Source organism: Lissotriton helveticus, chromosome 7, assembly GCF_964261635.1.
Source record: "Lissotriton helveticus chromosome 7, aLisHel1.1, whole genome shotgun sequence".
In the NCBI taxonomy this organism is placed as follows: Eukaryota; Metazoa; Chordata; class Amphibia; order Caudata; family Salamandridae; genus Lissotriton; species Lissotriton helveticus.
This window is the reverse complement of record NC_136068.1, coordinates 113,652,339-113,678,678: the sequence shown is the minus strand read 5'-3', so window position 1 is coordinate 113,678,678 and position 26,340 is coordinate 113,652,339. Positions and strand designations below refer to the sequence as shown.

The 26,340-nt window shown below is 43.9% G+C and overlaps 1 protein-coding gene across 1 annotated transcript in view; it reads left to right on the top strand.

The window, feature by feature from the left end:
- PTK6 (protein tyrosine kinase 6) overlaps window positions 1-26,340 on the top strand; it is a 178,317-nt gene that overhangs the window by 89,871 nt on the left and 62,106 nt on the right. Inside the window, exons 2-3 of the mRNA XM_078651643.1 lie at window positions 5,182-5,303; window positions 5,995-6,158. Of these exons, the coding sequence (XP_078507769.1) occupies window positions 5,182-5,303; window positions 5,995-6,158 (286 nt within the window). The remainder of the gene's footprint in view (window positions 1-5,181; window positions 5,304-5,994; window positions 6,159-26,340) is intronic.

Below are 26,340 nucleotides of genomic sequence, written 5' to 3'. Positions count from 1 at the left end.
GAAACAGGCAGCTTCCGATTCCGTAATACATCCTGTGGCCTGACGCGTTTCGATGGACTTTCACCATCTCTTCAGAGGCCTCGTGAGCAGGAAAAAATGACGTGCATGACTCGCCGCCCATTTTATTAATTGGCTTCCGAATGCCGAATTTGTTGCATTTTGGGCAGCGTAGTCCATTTAAGCACTATTTATCCCCTCCAGTGGGTAAAATGCCCACGATTGATTGCAGGATAAATGTTTTTCAAGCCCTCCATTAGGCTTCCCGAATCGGACTTTGCCTGTTAAATTACAAATCACAGTACCATTTACAGGGGGAGGGGTTCCCCCTGTCCGCATCCATGAAGTTCTTCAGATGGTGCGATCCCTCTACGGCGTGGAGCAGCCGTATAAATATGTACCAAAAAATGCCCAGCATTTGAGGCCGCACAACACTGCGATGAAGGAAACATCCTTAATTAGAAGAAACAGGCAGCTTCCGATTCCGTAATACATCCTGTGGCCTGACGCGTTTCGATGGACTTTCACCATCTCTTCAGAGGCCTCGTGAGCAGGAAAAAATGACGTGCATGACTTGCCGCCCATTTTATTAATTGGCTTCCGAATGCCGAATTTGTTGCATTTTGGGCAGCGTAGTCCATTTAAGCACTATTTATCCCCTCCAGTGGGTAAAATGCCCACGATTGATTGCAGGATAAATGTTTTTCAAGCCCTCCATTAGGCTTCCCGAATCGGACTTTGCCTGTTAAATTACAAATCACAGTACCATTTACAGGGGGAGGGGTTCCCCCTGTCCGCATCCATGAAGTTCTTCAGATGGTGCGATCCCTCTACGGCGTGGAGCAGCCGTATAAATATGTACCAAAAAATGCCCAGCATTTGAGGCCGCACAACACTGCGATGAAGGAAACATCCTTAATTAGAAGAAACAGGCAGCTTCCGATTCCGTAATACATCCTGTGGCCTGACGCGTTTCGATGGACTTTCACCATCTCTTCAGAGGCCTCGTGAGCAGGAAAAAATGACGTGCATGACTCGCCGCCCATTTTATTAATTGGCTTCCGAATGCCGAATTTGTTGCATTTTGGGCAGCGTAGTCCATTTAAGCACTATTTATCCCCTCCAGTGGGTAAAATGCCCACGATTGATTGCAGGATAAATGTTTTTCAAGCCCTCCATTAGGCTTCCCGAATCGGACTTTGCCTGTTAAATTACAAATCACAGTACCATTTACAGGGGGAGGGGTTCCCCCTGTCCGCATCCATGAAGTTCTTCAGATGGTGCGATCCCTCTACGGCGTGGAGCAGCCGTATAAATATGTACCAAAAAATGCCCAGCATTTGAGGCCGCACAACACTGCGATGAAGGAAACATCCTTAATTAGAAGAAACAGGCAGCTTCCGATTCCGTAATACATCCTGTGGCCTGACGCGTTTCGATGGACTTTCACCATCTCTTCAGAGGCCTCGTGAGCAGGAAAAAATGACGTGCATGACTCGCCGCCCATTTTATTAATTGGCTTCCGAATGCCGAATTTGTTGCATTTTGGGCAGCGTAGTCCATTTAAGCACTATTTATCCCCTCCAGTGGGTAAAATGCCCACGATTGATTGCAGGATAAATGTTTTTCAAGCCCTCCATTAGGCTTCCCGAATCGGACTTTGCCTGTTAAATTACAAATCACAGTACCATTTACAGGGGGAGGGGTTCCCCCTGTCCGCATCCATGAAGTTCTTCAGATGGTGCGATCCCTCTACGGCGTGGAGCAGCCGTATAAATATGTACCAAAAAATGCCCAGCATTTGAGGCCGCACAACACTGCGATGAAGGAAACATCCTTAATTAGAAGAAACAGGCAGCTTCCGATTCCGTAATACATCCTGTGGCCTGACGCGTTTCGATGGACTTTCACCATCTCTTCAGAGGCCTCGTGAGCAGGAAAAAATGACGTGCATGACTCGCCGCCCATTTTATTAATTGGCTTCCGAATGCCGAATTTGTTGCATTTTGGGCAGCGTAGTCCATTTAAGCACTATTTATCCCCTCCAGTGGGTAAAATGCCCACGATTGATTGCAGGATAAATGTTTTTCAAGCCCTCCATTAGGCTTCCCGAATCGGACTTTGCCTGTTAAATTACAAATCACAGTACCATTTACAGGGGGAGGGGTTCCCCCTGTCCGCATCCATGAAGTTCTTCAGATGGTGCGATCCCTCTACGGCGTGGAGCAGCCGTATAAATATGTACCAAAAAATGCCCAGCATTTGAGGCCGCACAACACTGCGATGAAGGAAACATCCTTAATTAGAAGAAACAGGCAGCTTCCGATTCCGTAATACATCCTGTGGCCTGACGCGTTTCGATGGACTTTCACCATCTCTTCAGAGGCCTCGTGAGCAGGAAAAAATGACGTGCATGACTCGCCGCCCATATATATATATATATTAGACAAATAGGGACCCTTGCTTCTAGTCAGAGTAAGGGGGATACACTTCTAAAATAACCCCTGCTCACCCCCTTGGTAGCTTGGTACGAGCAGACATGCTTATCTCAGAGGTAGTGTGTAAAGCATTTGTGAATACATACAGTAATACAGTGAAAACATAACAATGGACACCACGCCAGTTTAGAAAAAAAAGTAATCTTTATCTAAACCAAACAAGACCAAATGACAAAAATCCAAAATACAGTCATAAAAATAGGACTTTCAAATGGTAAAAATAGTTCAGTTCAAAGCAAATTACAGATGCAATACTTTTCACACAAAGTACCTTAGGTGTGTCACGCAAACAAACAAAAAGGGCTGCAGGGAAGGTGATGCGTCGGTTCCTTGATCAAGGGAAGGCGATGCGTCGGTTCCTTACTACTGCGCAGGGGGCCCGGGAGTGGATGCATTGGTTCCTTACCGGAGTGTGGATGTAATGCGTCGATTTCTTACTGCGTGGAGAGGTGATGCGTCGGTTTCCTACTGCGTCCCCCAATGATGTGGTAAACTTGGTGCCTTGATGCGATGCGTCAATCTGGAACGATGCATGGATTCTTGCAGCCAAACAGCAGGCCTGGCGGTAAAATCGGTGCAGTGATCCAAAACAACAGCAGGTACCTCTGAGCAGGTCAGAACTCCCAGAAAGGAAGTTCAGGGGAGCTAGTGGTGATGTCTTTGTGCTCCTGGGACTTCAGAACAGGAGGCAAGCTCAATTCAAGCCCTTGGAGATCTTCCTCAAGCAGGGGACATAGCAAACAGCAAAGTCATTTTCTTCTTTCCTTGGAAGCAAGTAGCCACTACAGGCCAACCCCAGACAGCAAACAGCACAGGGGCAGTATTCCTCCTCAGCTTCTCCTGCTCATCTCCTTGGCAAATGTTCTTCTTGATTACCAGAAATTATCTAAAGTTCTGCGGTCTGGGGCCCAATATTTATACTACAAAATCCTTTGTTCTCTGGTGGCAGAGAAGCCCTGTGCTTGGTCAAACCCAGTTCTGTCCTCTCTGGTGCAGCTTCCCGGCAGGAGGTAGAGACAGCATTGTGGAAGGCAGACCAGGCCCATTCAGTTGAAAGGAAATCTCCTCCCCTTACTCTAAATGCAGCCGAGGTCTATTCAGCCCAGCAGTGACTCATCAGACTCTCTGGAGCCACTGCTCCTCCCAGTCATTCAAAGCCAGACAAGCAATACACAAACCTAGCAGATGCACACTGGATGGTTCAGCAAGAAAATACCTACTTTCTAAAAGTGGTATTTTCAAACACAGATTGTAAAAATCACCCCACTAAAAGATGCATTTTAACATTCTGAGTTCAGGCATACTAAACTTTATTTGCCTACCTTGTTACCAGGGGTAGTTATGCTTATTAGATATTATAAGCCAACTCCCCATTCTATCCTATGGGAGCAGGTAGCCTTGCAATAGTGAAAAACGAAATTCACGAACAGGACATGCCACACACATCAGGGCATGTCCTACCTTATACATACATTGGACCCTGCCCACAGGGGTACCTTGGGCCTACCTCAGGGGTGACTAACATGTAAGAAAAAGGAATGTTAGGGCCTGGCAAGTGGGTGCACTTGCCAGGTCGACATGTCGGTACCAGACTGCACACAGGCTCTGCAATGGCAGGCCTGAGTTACATTTACAGGCTGCTTATGTGGGTGGCACAATCAGTGCTGCAGGCCACTAGCAGCATTTGATTTACGGGCCCTGGGCACACACAGTGCACTATACTAGGGATTGACTAGTAAATCAAATCAGCCAATGATGGAAACACTAATCCATAACAACAATTTAAAAAGGGAGCATTTGCACTTTGGCACTGAACAGCAATGGCAAAGTGCCCAAAGCATCTAGACAAGCAAAACAGAGTCCAGCACACAGCAAAAACACGGGAGGTCAAGGCAAAAATGCAGGGGAGACCCGCGCCAATGGTGCCAAGTCTAACAATATGTATATATAAAAATATTCATTTGATTGCGCAATTGCAGCACAACTATGCAGGAAGCTGATTATATAATTGCAATGTTTTGCATCTGTCTGTTTTTAACGCTTGGACTTTCACACCTGTACATTGTGTAACTATCATCTGTTGCAATTATAAACATGAGGGGGTGAAATATTTTACCTGATTCACCGAGGTAACTTGCACTTTTGAGTAAATGTACACATTTGAATACGTTTAATACTTTTTAGTTTTCACAAACTGCACTTTTGTTGTAACTTACACTTTTGTAATAAGTCCAGCACTACACATGGCCTACCACTGGTACTACAACACCCTCTCATAGAAAATAATGAAGGTACGGACTTGTTACAAAAGTGCAAGTTACTACAAAAGTGCAGTTTGTGAATAATGAAAAGTAGTAAACTTACTCAAAAGTACAACTTTGTGAATAGCACTTTGTATTAAGTTTTGTAGTACTACTCTTCTCCTACAAAAGCTATCACAAAATGCAGTTTGTGAATCAGGCCCATGTGTGGAGGATAAAGTTGCTAATATTCACCAATTTAGAAAATCAACAAATATTGAATGTTAACCTTTCTGTTGGCTTACAGTATTACTCTTTACAGAATAGTAATGTTGTACTTTTTTGCACAGTAGATTGTTTTTGCAAATTTGCTATAGAATTCACTATAGTATAAGCTGTGTGTTTCGCTTAGTATGGTGTGTATAATTAATCTATTTTTTCTACAGATGGTTTTTTGGAGAGCTGAGTCGTACAGAAGCCGCTAACATTCTAATGTCTCCAGAAAACAGGAAGGGAACTTTTCTGGTCCGGGCAAGCGAAAAAAATGGATTTGACTATGCTCTTTCTGGTAAATAACATTTAGCTTGGTCTGGAAACTGCTCAGCAAAACAACAGATTTTTAATTATTTTGTTAAATTAGGTGTATGGTGCAGACCTAGCCATAAGGGCAATAAAGTGCGTCACATAAAGCAGGAACAGTACTGGAAAAAAGTAGACTTAATCAAGTCAAGAAAGGAGGAAAGGGAGAAACTGAATTAGACACTGAGGTACATTCTGAACAGATGTATTTTTGAGTTCTGGAAGTTGGGGACCTACAAAAGGCCACCCTGCAGCCACTGCTCATCTTCATCAACTCTGGTTCCATCATGTGGCAAGCACAAGTCTGAAGGCTTTGCATGCTCCTCTTTCTCTGGTCCTTTCAGCACTCCTTTCCTTAACTCACATCTTTCAAGTCCATTCATGCACTTAACTGTCTCAATGTAATGCCCCCAGTTTCCATCATTTATGCAGAATGGTATATGTGACTGGCAGTAGCCCAGCCCAGTTGGTCTTTTAAAGGCATAGCCATGCTGTTAATTCCCCAGAACTTCCTATTAGCAAGTGAAATTCTGGCCCCAGGTGTAGTACAATGTAGGGTTTGACAGGTAGGACCTGTACATTATCTTGCCTTGCTGTCAGCCCATCACTTCCACAATATCACCTGCAATCTGTTTATTTTTACAGTCTTAAGGTATTCTTCTGTCCTCTTTCCTTCACAGTGCGTGATGAGAACTTTGTGAGACATTTTAAAATCATGCAGAACAAACAGGGACAATTCCATGTGAACTCCATGTCCTTCTTTCAGGATCTGGAGAGTCTTCTCCAGCACTACAGAGAAATAAGCCTGATGGGTGGCCTGGTGCTTACGACGCCATGCATGAAGGTACGGGTTGGTGGGTGGAAGGGGTTGTTGAAGAGGAACCACCAAATCAGTAAAAATAGCAAAAGTTGAATAAAAGTATCATTCAGCATTTTTACTTACTATAGTTGATTCACTTTTCTTCAGCCAACCATGTCCAGTTCTTTCTCATTCGTAGGCTCCAGTGGGTAACTGAGCAATAAAGATACCTCTTACATTTTTTGTTTCTTGTCACTGAGGTCAAATATAAGGCTCTGTCTTCTGACAAAGTACTGCTTATTCTTCCAACATGGAGATTGGTGTTTATTTTTCTTTCTCGGACTGCAAATTGAGAGGATTTGGTAAAGTGAACTATGTGACAATCTTCCAAGCATACATCAGAAGAGATAAAATCAAACTTTATCTGGGGTTACTGAGCAAGCTGCCACAATCCTTTCAGGTCTCAGTACCTCTCACAGGTGCACAGGTGCATCTCCAAAAGCTCGTCAGCTCATTGGCTCAAGGGAGCCTTGTCAAACAGAAGGTGGATGGGAACACACTGCTTCACCTCCCAGCACAGTCCACCCCTAAGCATTATGGTAGATGCAGTTCATTTAAGATGCTTACTTGAGTCTATGCTGAAGGGTTTCAGCAAAGTTGGTTGTTCTGGTGTGCTTCCTAATCCTATGTCAAGACCAGAGGTGCAGTTTAGACCTTTTTACCTTTATTTAGCAGCTTCCCAGCCATTTAAACAAAAATTAAAAATACCATCAAGAAACATAAGACTCAAGTTCCATGAGTCTTTCGTATATTATGTCACAACATCCAAACGGGGTACCCAATCAGGGTGTGGCGAGGCACATAAAGAGCTCCACAAAAACCCAGTCGTTCTGTTTTCTAGCTGCTCTGCAGCTGCGATAAGTGGTGTGTTTTGTGTTCTTATTTTCTTTGTATTTATTAGCATGGTTGGTGTGTGCTTTCATATATATTCTTGTTCTCACTACTTTTCCCACAGCTGTTCTGTCACCCCTTGTCTGTCAGGAGGGCTAGCCCTAAATCGGATTGACCGGGACAGCAACCCGGGCAGAAATAAAATGTGATGTTTGTTATGGGGATGCGGGTCATTGCAGTGTGATGGCAGGAGGTGTGAGGAAGATGGGAGGAGGGCAAGGGGTGCTAACAATTACGCTGAGGTACATTAAGGGCTGATTACAAAGTCTTAAACAAGACCCGATTGAGACCAAGTGGGATGGATGAGCGGCTGTTTGCATAACATTGTCAGGCAGTTCCCTGCTGCGCCTCTCGGAATATTGATGCCCCTGGCCTGGGCCCAGGTCGACCCATGCCCAAGGCCATCCCCGTCTGTCAGCGCAACCGCGCGACATTCAAAGCAGGTGGCCCTTGTTTTGGGGCACCCACTCCCACCTCCAGAATCCACCTTGTCGCAGGTAAATAACTGCTCATTTTCCTTGGGACTCTTCAGCCCATCAGTACCTGGATGTGTTTTGGTGTGCTGGGGATGCTGGGCCAGCCCAGTGGCTTAGTGACCCCTTAGGGCATCCATCCCACTGATGTGTGCTGTGCATTTCTCCTTAGTACGCGGGTTTATTTAAATTGTCGCAGGGACAGAGGAGCGGTAAGATGCATGGTGGACTTGCTACTCTGAACTTAGGCTCTGTGATGCTCTCTGAAGGTTGTGAAATCTTGACTTGTAATGCTTCAGAGAGGAAGGGAATATGGGCCAGCGACCCCACTGTGAGGTTCTGCCTCCTTACAGCACCTAATGTCTGGGACTGCTCTTTCCCCATCCTTCTGTAAAGGTTTCAAGCAGAGACTCCCATATACCTAAGGGGTGTCAACTAATTTATTTCTAAATTGCTGGTCAGGGCACAAGTTCTACAAAAAGGAGTGAGGGTGGGGCTGACCAAGTAAGGCAATATACAAGTCAAATCATGCCACAAGATATCACGCATGACATTACAGGAAATGGCGTCACGACCCATGACCTCACAGGAAGTGAAATTATAAGAAGCGACCTCAGATCTTAGGACCTCTCACATATGTTTAGCAGGTCTATCATGAGTACATTTGAGCACATTACAAGATGTAACAAATGAAAACTGATCAGTACTTAAGACTGTTTCTTGAGTTCCCTGTCTGAAGAAATCAACAGCCTAAATGTAGATGAAGTCTGGTGTCTGACTAACTACAATAGACAAACCACTAAGTGCCACAAGCTAAGCTTGTGTCCTGGGGTCACCAGCCCGCCTCTCGCATCACGTCGACCCCCCTCAGGACATCCTCCATCTCGGCGATGGCGAGCATTCTCTGGTTTCACCGCATGCAACCTGGCTTCGGACTCGCCCAGCAACCTCATTTTGCGCCTTATTGTGAACGCTCCCTTCTTGAACATCGCAGCCATCTTATCAGTGGGGATCGTTTGGTACGTGATAGCCATTTTGTCTCCATCTACTGTCCCTCTCTGCAGCCTGGTCTCTCCTACCCGGTGAGGGTTGCCCGCCACTGATGCTGCGCTGCCGTGATCCAGACCTGATCAAGGCTCTGCCCACATGATCTGATTGAGACCCTGATATTCTCCTTTTTTATTTACAGGTATTGTGGGACTCTTTTTGAATTAATGCCTTCTTCAGCCTCATTCCACATCCCCCTCCACCCCTTTGTACACCGTTTTCCTGCTTTTATTTTACCACTGCATTACTTTTGTCCTTTATATATTAACCATCACTGGCTAATCATGTGCTGTTGTCTTGTATTCCACTCTTTCCTATTTATTTCATCTACGCATATGTAACTATTGTAACTTTTGTCCACCTCTATGTAAAGCGCCCCGATACCTCTGGGTCTAGCCAGCGCTACATAAAACTCTGCAAATAAATAAATAAATAGATAAATAAATAAGCACACACAATACTACCAGAAAGTTGTCACCTCTACATTTAGCAGCAGATATACTTCATGTTGTTATTGCTGGCATTACCATATCTAAACCACCCTCACATTCACCAGTCCTACCGAAGAGTGCTCACCCTACACTCTGTACCACCAGAATACCCACGCAAAGATTGCCCACACAGTAAGAGGTTTCAGCTCCACATTAAAGTACATGTAAGCCGCTTAGTGTCTAAGGATGAGAAGGGAATGATAATAAAGTTACCTCACAAGAAAAGAACATCTACAATTCCAGTACCAATTAGCACTTTAAAAAAATGTTGGCCTTTGCAAAGAAATATTGCTAGTCTGCATAGAAAAGCTACGCTAGTGTGGAAATGTAGGAACAGTGAGACACCCCAAGCTACAGCCATAATCAATATCTACATTAGACTGCGCTCGCTAATAAGAAGTTTGCACATCCTAAAAATGTTCCACTACCATCAAGTGGCAAGGGAGAAGGTCTACTTGTTTACAGTAACACTGCCCTGTTGGCTTGCCTATTCACTGTAACCTCAACAAGAAGAAGCCACCCCTGTGTAAGCACACCTGATCTTTCATCGGATACATAGCATAGCTCTGAAATACATCAGCCGGCCAGACCTAACAGCATCATAAAAGCAAAGCTACCCTGTATTACTGCATTATTATACAGTGCATCATGAAATGTGCACCATCACAGCAGTAGGTAGTGGCAAGACGGGCAAAGAACAAAACCACCCACACACCATGGCGGGAAGCAACCCGGCAAACTTTAATATGGCCATATCCAACACTCTCACATTTCCAGAGTTATAAAAGAGCAACTTGTCTTCCTTTTAAGGAAAACAGCTCTTCAACATTCTATGATTGGAACTGGTAAATAGAGCACATATTTTTAAATGTTTGGATATACATTTTTGGTGTGTTGTGATGGTTTTAGATACTTTTGCACAAAACTGAAATGTTTGGGTCATGAAGGAGAAAACAAGATTATGTGTGACACTTCCTATTTGAAGGGGAAAATGTACAGATGTAGCATAGATAAGCGAAGACATGAGCACATGATTTCCACAACTGATGCTGCAGTCGGAATCACATAATTTAGAAGCCAACTTCAATTGCTGAAGCACTTCACAAAGCGTTAGAGGGGCGTGTAGGTCTAATATTGTGCATTTATCAGATCACTGTAGTCAGTATCCCAGGAATAATTGGAATTGAAATGTTTCACTTCTTAACATTTGAGACTGAATTACACATTGCTACTATCTGTGGAAGGGGAAGTGGACTTCAGAGTGTCTAAGTCACTTCCGGTCCCTTTTGCAACACTTTCTTCTGCTGTCTGTCACCAGGTTAAACACTTCCTTTCTTTTTCTCTCCACATCTTCCAGAAATCATCTATGTGCATATCTCACACATAATGATGTTAGTAAGGAAGGTTATAAGCGGACCGATGCAAATATAACTGCACTTTTTGTGTTTGATATACTTGCTCCAAAGTATCTAAATACAATATGGGGACTGGTCTTCATAATGCACCGGTTCTCACAAAGATAGTGTTTGTCTGGTTCTGTCATTGGTTAACCCACTCTACAAGGACCGATCAAGTCCTCACAGTGTGGATTACACACACTCACACACAAAACAGGCAAGATATCCATCTGGTAGCTGAATTGCACAATGCAGAACCAGAAACTTTGGGATAAATCCTGCCTTTTCCGCTTGAAAATAAATGAAATCCAAGACAAATATTTCATTTTTAGCAAGCCATGATTATCATATGTGGGAGCACCTTCAAATGTGTGAATTTAGGAAGTGTGCTGCACAAAAACATCTTGTGTTTGATTTAACAGGCTATAATGTTGCTCCATCTGTAGTAAGAATCTAGGCCACATATCAGGTACACATGACAAATGACTTGTCTCTGATTTTACTAGTGTATACAAAAAGTGATGGATGGAATGCTTAACATCATCTCAGCCACTGGTAGTTACTTGGAGCCACGTCCCAGTCCATCATTATTTTCTACACCTTGCCACCTCAGTTTGAACCGGATGTATGATGGAACCACGCAAGCCTTTTCAATCCATGGCTTTACAGCGCGGTCTTTACAACTACTTGTATTTATCACAGCCACTTTGTTTTAGGGGAATATGCTGGACTTTGGCATGGTATAAATTACTTTTCCAACTCCAGTCTGCCCAACGGTAGGTAAAGTGTTGGACTTTGAAGCCCGATGCCTATGTACTGATCACGTTGTAAAGGTAGTGCATGGGTTAGACTTCATGTTAAATGATGTTTCCCGTTTGAACCCAGTCATATGTAAATCAGCCTTGACCCTGGTCCACCAGGAACAGTCAGTCCGAAAAGTCAGGCCAGGTCTCTCTGAACCAGAACAGAAGCAACCCAAGTCCGGGTTCACACTTATTAGGGTTCATCAGTCTTACTTAGGGTGTTGCAATGAAGTATACAAAAAAGTGCTGGAAGGAACGCTTAAATTAATCTCCGCCACTGGTAATTACTCCAGGCTGCGAGGGTCCCGTGCACATTGTTCGACTGGAAGTTCGGGCTGGCCTGTTAACACTGTAGCAGAGTCAAGACTGATTTGCACATGGCTAGGTGCAAAAAGAGGTTGCATGGTGTGCAAAATGACAACGGACTGGGATGCTGTCCGAGTATATACCAATAGCTGACATTAATTCATGCGTTCCATCCATCACATTTTAGTATACCTCAGTGTGGTGCCCTATGTGGGACACATAAGCCCAGACGTGCGTCCCATGCACACTGTGCCACTAGAACCAAGCTATACCGGACTGATGAGTCATAGTAAGTGCAAAATCGGTCTTGGGTTGCTTGTGTTCCGGTTCGGGGAGGACCCGGCCAGGCAGTTCATGCTTGACTATTGCCATTAGGGCAGTGTCAATACTGATTTGCATATGGGTATGTCCAAACTGAAATGGCAGGATGGGCAATCTAATGATGGACTGGGATGTGGCCATAAATTACCATTGGTTGAGATTAATTCAAGTATTCCATCCAGCAGTTTTTTTTGTATACTTCAGTCTGATTTCACTAGTGGCATTATCATCAGGATGGGGGGAGTTGTCAATATTTCTTAAGTTCATGTTCTCAAACTATCACTTTTAAGAAATAAAGTGGGTATAACCTGAAGTACTAAGGTGAAAAGCTTCAACATACTACATGTTTTAAAAAAACATTTTCAAGCAATCTTACCATATTTTTACATGATGTTTGACACATGCTTTATTTACGTGGCAAATTTTTTTCATGGCTGTGCTCATGTGGGGTTACTTCAAAAAAGGGGGAGAAAGAGGGAAAAGAATAAGGCCAGGTTCACCCTCCTATCATTAGCAATAAACAAAAACACTTTTGTGAAACAAAAGTCAGAAACCTGGCCTGTGGGTAAATAGTATTTAGTATTCACAACACTCGTTGGGGTTGGAATATCTGTGTGATGTAGATGGAAAGAAAATGATATTTCTTTTTTGAGTCCCCTCACTCACCAGGGTTTTCCCACGGTGACATGCTTCATCATTGGGGCCATCCCAGTCCTCTACGGACTGAGGCATGCTACGACTTGCAAACTACGTAGGAGAGCTTTAAGTGATGGACTATGTGTGGTGTAAGTGGTGTTTGTGAATCTGGAGTGGTATGTTCTATGTGGGTTAAAAATACCTGCCTAGTGAGCTATAAATGATTTATTCTTGCTCCTAGGTGGTATATTAAGAGTGGGGTAGAGAACTAGGGATCCTACTGTCAATGAGTTAGGTATGCCTATTCACTTGTGCCAACATGTTTCGAGATTCCCCTATCTCTTCATCAGGACTACACAGGGACCAGCCCTGTGTACGCCACTCCTAAACCGTGCTATATTAAGGAAAAAGTGAATAAAATCAATTAAATTAATGCTGCAGTAATAAGGCATGCATTAGTACATACGTCCTAATGGTCACGTTGTACATTGATCGGGACCTATCTGTGCCCCATGGTGTGCAGAGGAAAGCTCGTATCCTGAACAATTTGGTTATCAGGATTACGTGGCTCTATCACCTACAAGGCTTCCTCCGGACCGCATCCTTCTCAAACCAAGCCAGACCCTCGGCTCAGCAAATCCTATTAACATAGTGGCTCAACCATCACTACCCAGTCTGCAGCAACAGTGATTTGATGTCACAGTTGCTGCAGGTGGTAGATTAGACTTTCTCTGCCAAGCCAACACCTGACTAAACAAGCATTTACAATGCAATAGGTCTCGCATTTACGCGAGTTTAAACTATTGGCATTGTAAATGACAATGCCTTATATTTATGTTTAAAAAACTAGAACATATAATAAAAGGCATTGTCATTTGCAATGCCAAGAGCTCAAGGTCGCGTAAATGCGAGACTTTGTTGCATTACAATGGCTTGTTGAAAATGCGAGCGAGGGGCTTTGGCTGGCTGTATGGCGTAGGGAAGCAGGGACAGTACCCAGGGGGTGCGCTGTGCCAAGATTTCAGCCAATCAAACGAGGCGCACTAGGAGCACGTGGAGATCCCGCAGCCAAGCTAGCGCGCGCCGCAGCACTCAGGGCCAAGAGCACTGTCAATGGGCAAGAGGGAGCCAGGGCTGCGCGCGCTCGGCAGGACGAGAGGAGACATAGAAGAGGGACGACACAAGCTGTGACTACAGAGACCTGAGGACGCTCATTTCATTCACATAAACATACTAGGCTGCGCCCATGCACGCGCCCTGGGCGTACTGACGTCAGCGCCGTAGTAGACCAGAAGAAGAAAAAACAAGCGTGAGGGAAGCCCCGCGTATGGTGATGCACCGAAGAAAACACCAGAGGAGTGCGGAGCCTGTAGAGCACAGCGAGGCGACCTGACAAGAGCACGGTGAGTGGAGGGGGGATATGTGTGTGTGTCTGTGTGCGTGTGTATGTGTGCGCGAGAGCCCGTGAGTGGGGGGGTGTACGCGCGTGTGTCTGTGTGTGTTCGAGTCTGTCTGTGCGTGTGTCTGTGCGTGTGTCTGTCTGTGTGCGCGGGGGTCTGTTAAAGGGGGGGTGCGTGTGTGTATGCAGTGTGTGTGTGCCTGTGGATGCGTGTGGCTGGCACGAGAGGGGCACGGCACCGTACGCGCCATAAATGACAGCGCAACAAGCAGCCAAGGCGCCAAAGCGCGCCCACGAGGTAAAATCTCCGGCAGGAGAAGCGCGTGACAGTCTGCTGTCCACATTCCCCCAAAAGTGATAACATAAGTGCCTCGCTTGACGCCCTCATTCCTATTAAAACAGTACAAAAGAGGGAGAAAAGAATTGGTTCCGCTCCATGGTACACGGATGAGCTTCGCCTGCTTAAAAAAGGATGCAAAAAATTGGAGAGGGCTTGGAGGAAGAAATTCGATGCAATTAAGCGAAAGGAATATTGGGCAGCGATGCGGGGCTATAAAGCTGCCCTTCGACTGGCAAAAGCCCAATTCTTTGAGGAACGCATACGATCAGCATCAAATTCTTCTAGGGAAACCTTTAAAGTGGTGCAAGAACTCCTTAAAGTTCCCGAACCGATAGCCACGCATGACATTCAGAAGTGTAAGGAGTTGGCAGACTTCTTTCATACAAAAATAGAGAGGATACTTAATTCCCTACCCCAGAATACACGACCTCAAGTAACCCAGGAAGAGTACTCCTCAACTCAGCCGAGAGAGCGATCTATCTTTCTGGATACTTTTGGCCCAGTCTCAGAGGCTGAAACATTGAAAGCTCTTGTCTCCATGAAAAGTGGCTCCCCCATGGATCCGGTCCCTATTAAATTTTTAAAGCAAGTAGCAACCTCCATTGTGGCGCCCATCACGGACTTGATGAATGCATCTTTCTCCCAGGGCTTGGTGCCACCAAGCTGGAAAACAGCAGTGGTAAAGGCACTGTTAAAAAATCCTAATTTGGACATGGCGGAGTTGGCAAACTATAGGCCTATATCTCTGTTGCCAGGCCTCAGCAAAATTGCTGAGAAGCTAGCAAATTACCAACTGTCAAACTTCTTAGAGTCGAATGGTCTGCTCCGAGACTCGCAGACCGGTTTTCGTCCAGGCCAGAGTACTGACACGGCCCTCCTGGCAGTCGTAGAAGAATCCAGACGCATCATGGATTCGGGAGGATCAGTGGCAGTGATCCTCCTGGACCTGAGTGCTGCGTTTGACACCGTGAATCACCAGGTGCTCATTCAGCGACTGTCAGAGGTGGGGGTGGCAGGGGCCGCCTTGAAGTGGCTTAGCTCATTTCTTGACGGTCGGTCATACCAGGTTTGGGAAGGCAGCAATCGGACTACATCTATCCCCCTCCAGTGGGGTGTGCCACAGGGCTCCTCCCTGAGCCCGACATTGTTTAATGTTTATATGGCCCCCCTGGAGGATGTGGTGGCCCCTTACAACATCAAGATCATCAGCTATGCTGATGATACTCAGTTAGTGGTCGCCCTTCCTCAACTGGTAGATAACCCCGATTTGTTGCACTCATGCCTGGTGGAAGTCCACACCTGGATGGACGAATCAGCTCTTAAGCTGAACAGCTCTAAGACAGAGATTATGCTGTTAGGGAATAAAGCTCCCTCATTGCCATTGACCTGCTGGCCGAGCTGTATGGGTGATCTCCCCATTATGAAAGAGGAGATTAAGAGCTTGGGGGTCTGGCTGGAACAAGATCTTTCCTTCAGGACCCAAGCCAAAAAAACGGCAGGAGTGTGTTTCGCCCTGCTACGTGCAGCTCGTAAAATCTTTCCGCTTCTCCCCTTTCCATCGAGGAAGCTGCTGATTCAGGGGCTTATAACATCTCGCCTTGACTACAGTAATGGCCTTTTTCTGGGTGCCCCTAAATCCACCTTTAACAAATTACAGCAGGTCCAAAACAAGGCGGCCAGATTGCTCATGGGCATTCCCAGAACTGACTCAGCTAGACCCGCCCTCAAGGCGTTGCACTGGTTACCAGTGCGTTAAAGAGTAAAATTCAAGGCACTTTGCATAGCCCACAAAATTCTTCAGGGTACAGGACCACCTATTCTAAGAAATCTAGCAGTGCCTTACAAAGCGAATAGAACGCTGAGATCCGACCAGAAACATCTCCTCCTTGTCCCCAGAGTAAAGAGATCGCGTACGGACGGGAGAAGATTCTCGGTGAACACAGCTACGCTCTGGAACTCTTTACCTTTAAAACTTCGCGCCGAGACCGGTACTTTGCGCTTTCGCAAAGGTCTGAAAACTTATCTGTTTCCTGCGTGATTTGTCCTGACTAACTGACTGTTTTATCTGTTGAAGCTCTGTTCAAGCGCCGGGATGCCCAAGGGTAACTGCGCGCTATATAAAATTTTAAATAATTTAAATAATAATAAGTTGTCTCGCCCTAGACAGCAAAAGCTTCGCTTTTGCTTTCGTCTAGGCGAGACCTAAAAATGATTAATGGGTGTTCCATTCCATAATCCCCCTTGAAGCTACGCCCCAGTGGGCGGACACGAAACTGGTCTGTAGCAGTTTTCTAGCTTTGCTACTGCCCTATGCGTGATCCTTACAGCAGGGCTGGAATTGGAGAATCTTAACTTTCAGAACACCTTCATTTGACGGTGAAGGTGTGACAATGAAAAGGGCGTGAAGTCACAAGGGGCAGAGTCATGGAAATGTGCTCTGACAGTCATCTAATACATTTGTTTTGTTTTTTAAATCTGCCACAAAAATGGCAACAAGGAGAAATGTAACAGTAAATCTGCTCTGGCTGAATTGGTTGCAAAAGCTGCATTTTTAAATACCATAGGAGGGTAAGGCACTGCTGGAGAGATCTTTGCGTTCGCAGTAAATCTCAGGGAGTAATAGTAATGGTGAGATAACTCTAGTGGTTAATGCACTTGCTTAAGAGATCTATGTATTGTCTAGTCACAGTTTTGACTCGAAGTAGCATAGAGGGTTAATGTCTTTCCTGTAAAGCACATTTTGAAACGCGCAGATAACAGATTTTTATTTTATGTAAATAGGTAAGTGCGTTACTGATTTTAACACAGAGATTCTTTTGTTACATGCCCTTCTAATATACCACAATCATCTATGATGGACAATATGTAACTCCTACACCCTGTAACCCCTACTGTCTTATGTACAGGGCCACTGGAATTAAGCGTCAGGGGGCACCAATTACGCAGCAGGGTTGATTAAATTATGAGGCCAGAAAAGGCAAATTATGCTGCCTAAAAAGCTGCACTTTTTCATAATATTACTTTGTTATTTTGTAATTTTAAAACCTGGTAATACTGCCTGGGCAACATTTTCACTTCATTAGTACCAGTTTAACAACCAAATACCAGAAATAGCAACCAAAAGATCACCAGTTAACCTTTGTAAAGGGCCTTCCACTGCACTCCTACTCAAGTCACCACTTTTTTAGTAACTTTTGATCCATTTGAGCTAGAAACAAAGGGCCCGATTCACAAAAGTAATTGGAGACAAAATCCTAACCTTAAGGCTGTCAGTATTCACAAAATGCATTTAGGAGTACTAAAGTGAGGAACCCTAACTTTAGTAATGCATTTTGTGAATACCAAAAGTCGTAAAGTTAGGATTTTGTCTCAGACTACTTTTGTGAATCGGGCCTGTTATCTTTGAGGGATAAAATCTGCAAGTTATGCAGCAGATGATAGATTATATGGCAAGTGCAGCCAATCCATAATTATGCAAACAAGTTGTGGCTTCGCATAATTCCAGTAGTAGCTTTGCTGATGTAAGACATCATGTACTTTGATCTATAGCCTTGTATGGTTTATTGCCAATTCAAAGTGTGTGTATTATTTAAAGCACTCAGACACTCTAACTGGGATGAGTAGTGCCATAAAAGAATTAAATAAAAAATGACATTTTAATTTTTGTGTGCAAATACTTGCTAGACTGATATATCTGCCATTGCTACAGTAGATGCATATCTCTTAGATACAGCAGTTGAACAAAGTCAAAAATGTGCCCCCAAATCATAGTTTCTTTTACATAATTATGAAATGATAACAGGCTGGCTGCCTTTGTTTGGATCCATTGGAATGGAATGGAGTGTGTGAGGCTTAGACAGCTCCTAGCCAGGATCACACTGAAACTTGAGAGCTGATGGCCCCTCACATTCTTCTTTTGTTTTGGACCCAGCTGAAATACTTAAACATGAAAGCCCCCTCGCTCCCTGCATGTTGCTGCTGGGAAGGAAAAATACCCAACGTGCAGGCGTTTGACTCCCGGTGGCGGCAAATTACAGCGGGACAATTTCATCATATTACACTGGCACCAAACTTCTTGACGGGGGGAGGGTGTGTGGGGGGGGGGGTGGGTGTGGGAGGGGGACTGCTTCCATCCTGTGAAAATAGTGGGTGAACGCGCATATGCCCTACTGTTGCTGGTAAAGGCATAGCTGTTACTCTGAACTCACGGATTTGAAGAAAAAGGAGGATTGGTCAAATAAAATATTTGCCTAAGATCACACAATTTGGTTAAGCAAGGAAGTTGCAATCATCCATGTTTTCGTGTTTCACTTTGTACAAATCAGCAAGTAAATGGGCATCTATTTGTTTCTCCTTTTTACCTCAAATTGTAATGCTTTGTTTTACCTCTTTGTTTATGAGACTAGAGCAAGGGTTTCCTGAGTTTTTTATTCTAAAGCCTGGTACCAGCTATACAGATCTTTGAGATTTGTGGAGAATTAATCTATTTTATAGAAAAGTTTGAAAACCTGGCTCTTTTCCTTACCTGATGACTTATGTAAACGGCTTACTGAATGACTTTAGTTGTCTATTTTTATCCTTGGTGTATGAATCTTATTGTATATTTTTTTCTCTGTAGATTAAGTAAATCGGCCTGATATCTGAAACAGTGCCAGGAAGCTCTGGTTTGAGTGACATATAGAGACTAAGTATGGGCGAAATTTGTGAATTCGTGGTACGCTAAATCCGCGAATTTGCGAATTATTTTTTTTGCGTGCTCGCGGGGCTTTTTGCGTGTTCGCGGGGCTTTTTGAATGTTTGCAGGACTTTTTGCGTGTTCGCTGGATTTTTTCAGCGCGGCTACCGCGAGGTTACCCATGCGGTCGTACATGGGCTAGTTGCATGCTCGCGTTGTGCAATTGCGTGTTCGCGTCCGTTTTTGCGTGCTCTCGGACAAAAAGTCTCACGACCAAGCAAAAAAATCCGCAAGCTTGCGAATTGCGGATTTTTTGACAAATTTGCGCGATTCGGGGAACGCGAATTTGTCAAAAATTCGCAAATTCCGCGAGCGGAACGGATTTTACACCCATGCTTAATAGAGACCTCCATTCCATTCCATTTCATGAAAGCTCGGGTCTTCATGGGCTTGAAATGCCGGGGCCTAGTGATGAGCCAGAGCCAAGCTTCAAGTTAGAGCTTAACTCGAGCTTTTAGCGGCTCACCCACCTCTACAGAGGAGATTTGGCAACTTGTTCCATTCTTGGGGATGGAGCAACGGATGTTGATTCCCAAGAGGGAATTCCAGAGGGCCTAACAATGGAGTCTACATTGAAGGACTTATAAGTGAGTATCATTCCGTATTCACAAGTGCGTCTGGAATGTCGGGCGAAAAGGTTTGTGCATCGTTGCCGAAAGCTGACAGCAGATGCATGGGTTTTGCAGACTATGCTGTTTCTTTTTTTGCTGGAGTTTCTGGGTTCTCCACCGCAGTTCTATCGGCCAACACCAATGAGCTTTGCTACTCCCCTGAAGAGTGCTCTCTCTCAAGAGGTCAGACAGCTCTTACTCAAGGGAGCTATCCAGAAAACACTATCTCATCCCTCTGTATTCTTAAGCAATATTTTTGTCATGGACTAAAAGGTAGATATGCACAGCGTGGTCATAAACCTGAATGAATTTAACTCCTGGATAAAGTAACAACATTTAAATATGAAGGGAATTCATCACTTAAGAGACAATTTGCAAAAAGATGACCGGATGGTTCCTCTTGACTTGAACGGTACTTCACTGGCCATTTCTACTTTTGAGCCCCATTGCAGATTCCTGCAGTTTCTGAGGGGTAATGGTATGTATGACGTCTCAGCTCTCACATTCGGCCTCTCCTCTGCCCCTTGGTGCTTCACCAAACTATTCAAACTGGAAACTTTGAGGGCAAAAGGGGTAAAGAGTTCCACTACAAAAGCATAAAAATACCTAGGTATGTGACAGGTTCACCAGGACGATAAACTTCGTCATCACATCCACTGAATGACTGTGTGCAACAATGCTGCAGTAGCAGTTTAAGTTGTGACCCTTTATCATGAGCTCCATAGCCCAACACATTCATCTATATTAGCCTTATAAGGGCCAAAGTTCATTTAAGGCAAAGCTGAGCTCAGATTCTGAAAAAAATGTTCTCTGCAAATAGTCACAAGATTTTCCTTTTTCTGAAATGCACACACCATTGCAAACTAAGACTGAAGTTTGGCTTGATGGCTCTCGGTTCCTTGAGGGATCTCCAGTTTCTGGAATATTGCTTCAGTTTGAGATGTACAGAGGGTGAGTCCTTGAATAATCTCCTTTGGAGGGAATTGAATGGTCATGCCAAAGTGTGTACCTCCAATGAAATTGTCTGTTTTCACAAGTTAGAAGACTCACTGCCCATTCAGGAAGAATGGCAGGGTAGTACTCAATGTGATGCTTTCACAATAATCGCCAGAATGGCAGCTATTGTGTATTCTCATAATAAAAATGTGATTGACCTCCGCAAGCAGTCACATGGCACATTACTGTTGCTAACTTATATGTCTCTAACTGTCCAGCCTTACATGTAGGTGCATTTGAAACATAAGGTTAGAAACGTGTTTATGAGGTTTAGTTTCCTCCTAGTTAAACCCTCCTCCCTGAAATATGGCTAGAGTACATTTCAGTTCAAGAATTGAATATGTTGTGGTTTCTGTAAAGAGTAGGAGCACATTATTTGTAATTGTCCATATTTGGTACACCTGCGTCGAAAACATCTACGTCCCTGTTTTCACAGATTGGGCACATGAACAATTGGATCTGCATTTTTGATGTGCCTGCTGGGCATCGATAGTCAGATGACCTGCTGGTTAGTGCCGTCACAAAGCTCTATCACCATGGTAACTTATTGCGCTGTGTGCCTTGCAGAGAAAGGTAATGCTGCTTGAGTGGTTATTAAGCTGCGGGCAAACTATGAGTCACAAACTCGCAGCTCTTCAGCTTAGATTCTGCCTAGACAGTTCAAATTTTGGCTTTTATTGAATTAAAGTGTTGGAGAATTTGTCTTTTAAATATATTGGATTACTAGACATTTATTATAACTTTTTAAAAGGTTTTTAAGAACTAACATAGGGGTGCGTCGGTTAAGTTTGAGCACCGTATGTAAAGTGAAGTTAATTTTCATATAATATTATGTTGTTGAGTTTGTGGTTTTTATTATATTAAATGAACTTTGTATTGATTGTTAATGAAATTTGTAATTTTCTTCTTTTTTTTTGTTTTGAATATTTTTATTTTATTTTCTGTTAGTAACCAAACAATCAAGAGGATACACCAGTGATATGTTGACTACAGGAAAATTAGTACATTTTTGATCACAAGATTTGTCAACCCTTTTTGGGTGCTGCAAACTCAACATTGATCGCAGCATGGTCATAGTAAATTAATGCATTGGTCGTCACACCTTGGTAAATTTCCATGGAAACCCTCTGGCTTAATATGTGACTTTTTCAGCTGCCATGAAGAGGCCCATCCTGGCTTTACATTCTTGGAGTGTGGGGGGACTAGGTATACCCCAGTGTTGAGCTATATTACATTTAGCTACCACAAGGCCTAAATTGCTAAACAAACATTTTGCCCTGGGGAGGTCTACTTCCATGAGGATGCCCAGTAATATGTATTTTAGATCCATTGGTATTGTTTCATCCACTATCCCATTGAGCTCATCCACAATTTCTGCCCAGTATCGTCGAATGCTAGGGCATTCCCATATTGTGTGCATATATGTCCCATGCTCCGCCCGCAACAAAGGTAGCTAGGTAAGTCAGTTCTGACGAAGCTGTGCAGACGGGCCCTATCGTAGTAGACCCTATGAAGAAGTTTGAACTGGATCAGGTGAAGCAGTGCTTTAATTGCGACTTTCCTCAGGTGCATTAAGGGGGAATTCAATATAGATCTTCAAATTACCCCACTTTGCCTTCCCATCATTATCTTCGCTTCATCAGGTATTTTCGGCTATTATTAGTAATCGTTGTAGATCGGGTAATGCTATTCCCCTGTTATATTGGTTACTTCGTAGAGTATTTAATGCCACTCTGGGGTGTCTTCCATTCCAAAGGAACGTCCTGACCTCTCCCTCAATTTTAGCAAATATTTCTTTTGGTATTTTATTATACATATTTTTCAATGCTTAGAGGAGTTTCGGCAGTCTTATCATTTTAAACATTGCTGCTTTGCCTAAGATCATCAGGGGCAGTAACTTCCACCTCTTTACGTCTTCATGAAACTCTTTTAGGATTCTGCGGATGTAAAGGTCTAGGCTTTCTCAATTTAAGGTCACATTTATCCCGAGGTATCTTCCAGTAATTTTCTCTGGACTTACTGGGGTTCTAGTTGTCTATCTGCTGGGTGTAGGCTAGACTTATCCCAGTTGATCCAGTAGCCTTCGTTTGGCCTGTATGTGTCGAATATGTGGAAAAGCCTAGGGAGAGTTTGCAAAGGATTAATTACGTACAGTAATAGGTCATCGGCTTATAGGGAGATTCGTTCGTCACAAAGATTGCCATCTTGTAACCAGAAACCTTTGAGGTTCGGGTGAGTTTGTATGATGCATGCAAGTGGTTCCAGCACTATAGCAAACAGCAGCGGGGACAAGGGGCATATCTGACGGGTGCCTCTCCCGATGGGGAGTTCTGATGATATTTCTCCATTTACCTGCAGACTGGCAACTGGATCCTTGCATAACAGGGCTATCCAAGCTCAGAAACATGGGCCGAATCCATATTTCACTAGGGCTCGCCTCCGGGAAATCTGTAATGATTTTTATTAATCAAGCAAATAAACGTCTAAGGCATTGCCTACTTGATGATATTTCCCTGAAGTTGCACAGTTGGGAGCTCGTCATCCATCACCTTTACATGATGATTAATCTTTTTGTTTCCTAATCAATATTTTGAAATCCAGGCCTTTATGGAACAAGAGCTGTGTTTGGGATTTCAGATTGATCTAATGAAAGCATCCCTCTCTATTCCCATTTCAAAGATTTCACTCAATAAAAGAGATAAGAAGAGTCTTAGTGAAATAGCAGTCTTCTCTGAGACAAATTGCAAAGATTGTCAGACTCATCTCAGCTTCGATCAAAGCTATTGCTCCTGCCCTCTTCATTGCGGAGCTCTTCAGCGATTGAAGATGGCTCACTTCCAAAAAGGCCTTTCTTATGGTGATCGGATTCCACAGTCGGAAGATTCCAAGCACGAGTAAAACTGGTGGCTATCTTGCATGGAAGCATGAAAAGGCTGTCACTCCTTGGTACTCTCCCAGCCTGGATGCCAGGTGCATGATACTCTTCACATGAGGGAAATGGTCGCCAAATTAGCGGGAAATACATATTAACTGTCTGTAGTGCCAAGCGAGATCTTTTGAAGTGAAGTCTCAGACAAAAGGCAGGTTGAAGTGTTGTGGCCTTCTAAAGATGGACAATATTTTGGCGGTCAGGCAGATATTCACATTTTAAACTTTCTTTCAAAGCCGGCGTATTTGAGCACGATGCACAGATTGATAAATCATTTTTTTATCAGCCATTTTAGCAGGTCATGCTTCAATCTCTCATGTTCCAGTAGGACAGCATCCCTTGAATTGCAAACTTCTAAGAGCATTTGGATATACACTCTCACTTCAACCAAGTTACACTAGGCTCTCTGATGTTATTGTGGTGCTACGGTACTTGCAAAAGTGGCCCTCGAAGGATGATTTGTCTAAAAAACAGTAATCGGTTAAATTGGCAATGCGGCTCTGCCATATTTTCCACAGGGGGATTTCAGACGTCAGGGCATTGGAAATCTCAGGTTGAATTTTGAGTCCTGAAGATGGGACTTTCAATTTTGGAAGACAAACATCTAGATTGATTTGCTCATCTGAACGTCCCAGATCGGAATCTCTCTGTGGTTTGATGCCTGAAGTAACATGAAGCATGTACTAGTGATTCCAGACCGCGTCATACAAAAAAGCTGATGATATGCTTCAGGACACCTTTCGCTCTGGTGTCGGCAGCCATGTTAGCCAGGTGAGTAAGATGGATCATATCTGAAGTAGACTGTCATGCCTTGCTGTACGCACTCAACTAGGGTCACCATGGTTTCAACATCAATGATATATGGTATCCGTCTAGAGGATACAATGAAATGTGTGGTTTGGCGGCGGTCCTCAAGTTTTTCTGCTTTCTGTTTTTCTGAAACCACGATTGTCGGAATTGGCAATTTGAAAGCTTTAAATGGGCATAACCCTCACCTCCAGTCCTGAAATAGAATGAAAAATGTGTTCGCTTTCACGTCTGAAAGTTATCATTCTTATTTAGGACATATAGGCGAGGTTTGTTTCTCCCCCAGTCTCCCTCCCAGAAGTTCCTATGGCCGAAAAGGCTTGCTACAGGAGTGGTTTTAGAGTGGTTTTAGAGAGTGGTAGATTTTCTCTAGGTCAGGGATGGCAATTACATTGTTTTATTACAGTCAAGCTTCTTGGTGATGGATGATATGTTGGTCCTGGTTCTTTAAGTTTAAGCAGTTAGGGATTGAACAGTAAACAAGAATGTCCTCTTCCTTTCTTCATTGTTTGGCTGTTTCACAGAGAAAAGAGGACAATCTGAAACTTAAGGAGCCCTTTATGTGCCTCATAACGTCCTGATTGGCTACAGTGTTTGGATTTTGTAAAGTAATGTACTTTAACCAGTGCCAAGCGCACCAGTGCCAGCAGGAGCGTAAAATTCACAAATCTCTGTCTTACTTTATTATTTGATTTTCTTGCCCCTAAACAGACATGTTTGTGGGTCCCAGCAAAGCTCCTGGTGGAACCCCTCCCGATATATGTCAACTACGTGTAAGAAATATGCGTGTATCAATCGGCAATCCCACGTCTGGTGCAAATACGTAGTGCCTGTCTGCCGAAACTTGGGATGGGCCTGCGGATTTGCAGTGCTTAATTTGTCATCATCAAAAACTTTATTACGATCACCAGGATCCAAAAAGTACACACAGCAGAGGTATAAAAACGAAATTTAAAATTTGGAAATACATTTTTTAAAAGTTTTAAGAACAATTTCATTAAATAAATGTGCAAATAATAAGTGCCAGGGCACTGACTAGCAGGCCATTGCAGCATGCACCACCCCTTGCCCTGTCATCACTGCCTGTGATGGTACCAAAACCAATATTGACCTTCTCTTTCCTGCAAGTGTGACATTTCAGGCTATTCCAGGTCTTCAAAGCTATTGAAATGGCTGGGAAGGACAATATTGTATTTATAAACAACCGTTATTGCTCCCATCTGTAAATTATATGAGCTGTGCCACTATGTGACAGAGTGTCATTAAGTGCCAGTGTTGACAGTTAAATGCTGGTGCTTAGCACTGGAAACCACTGACCGGCTCAAATTACCCACTGGGGATTTGTATGATCTGTCCTGTGGAGCATTGCAGGTGTGACTTATGTCCTGTGTATGAAATTGAACTCCAATAACCAGAGCCTGCATTGCTGGTGGCCGTGTGTATTGGTATACATGTTTCGCCCCATTGTTTATCACTAAAAGCAACATTGCATTCCGCCTCCCATTTTGTCTTCGTTTTCAATGGAGGTTTTTGGATATCTGCCCATAATACTAGGTATGCCTGAGTTATGACTCCCTTACTGCAATCCGCCTGTAATAGGAGGTCAACTGTATGCATTCTATGTGGGATTTATTTGATTGTTACTCATACAGGGGTCGATTCCGATCTCCGTTCTGAAAGGCTCCGAATTGGATCCGGGGCCCTTGTTTCTGACCGATTCATTACAAGTTCCGAACGACAAGTATGATGCGTTGAAATCCTTAGCACTGACCGAATCAGTTCCGAAGGGCATCCGGACATAACAAGCCTTTCCAGAGCTGATTTATACCTTTCTATGAACTTGGTTTCCTAGCGAGCATGTACGATGACTGATTCGGACATCTTTTCCGATTCGATTTTCTTGGAATGAAAAGGCTGCTGGGAACAGTCTTTGGTCCCCCCTTCACCCTGGATCCTCCAAATCGGGCCCATGGGGGTACTCATGG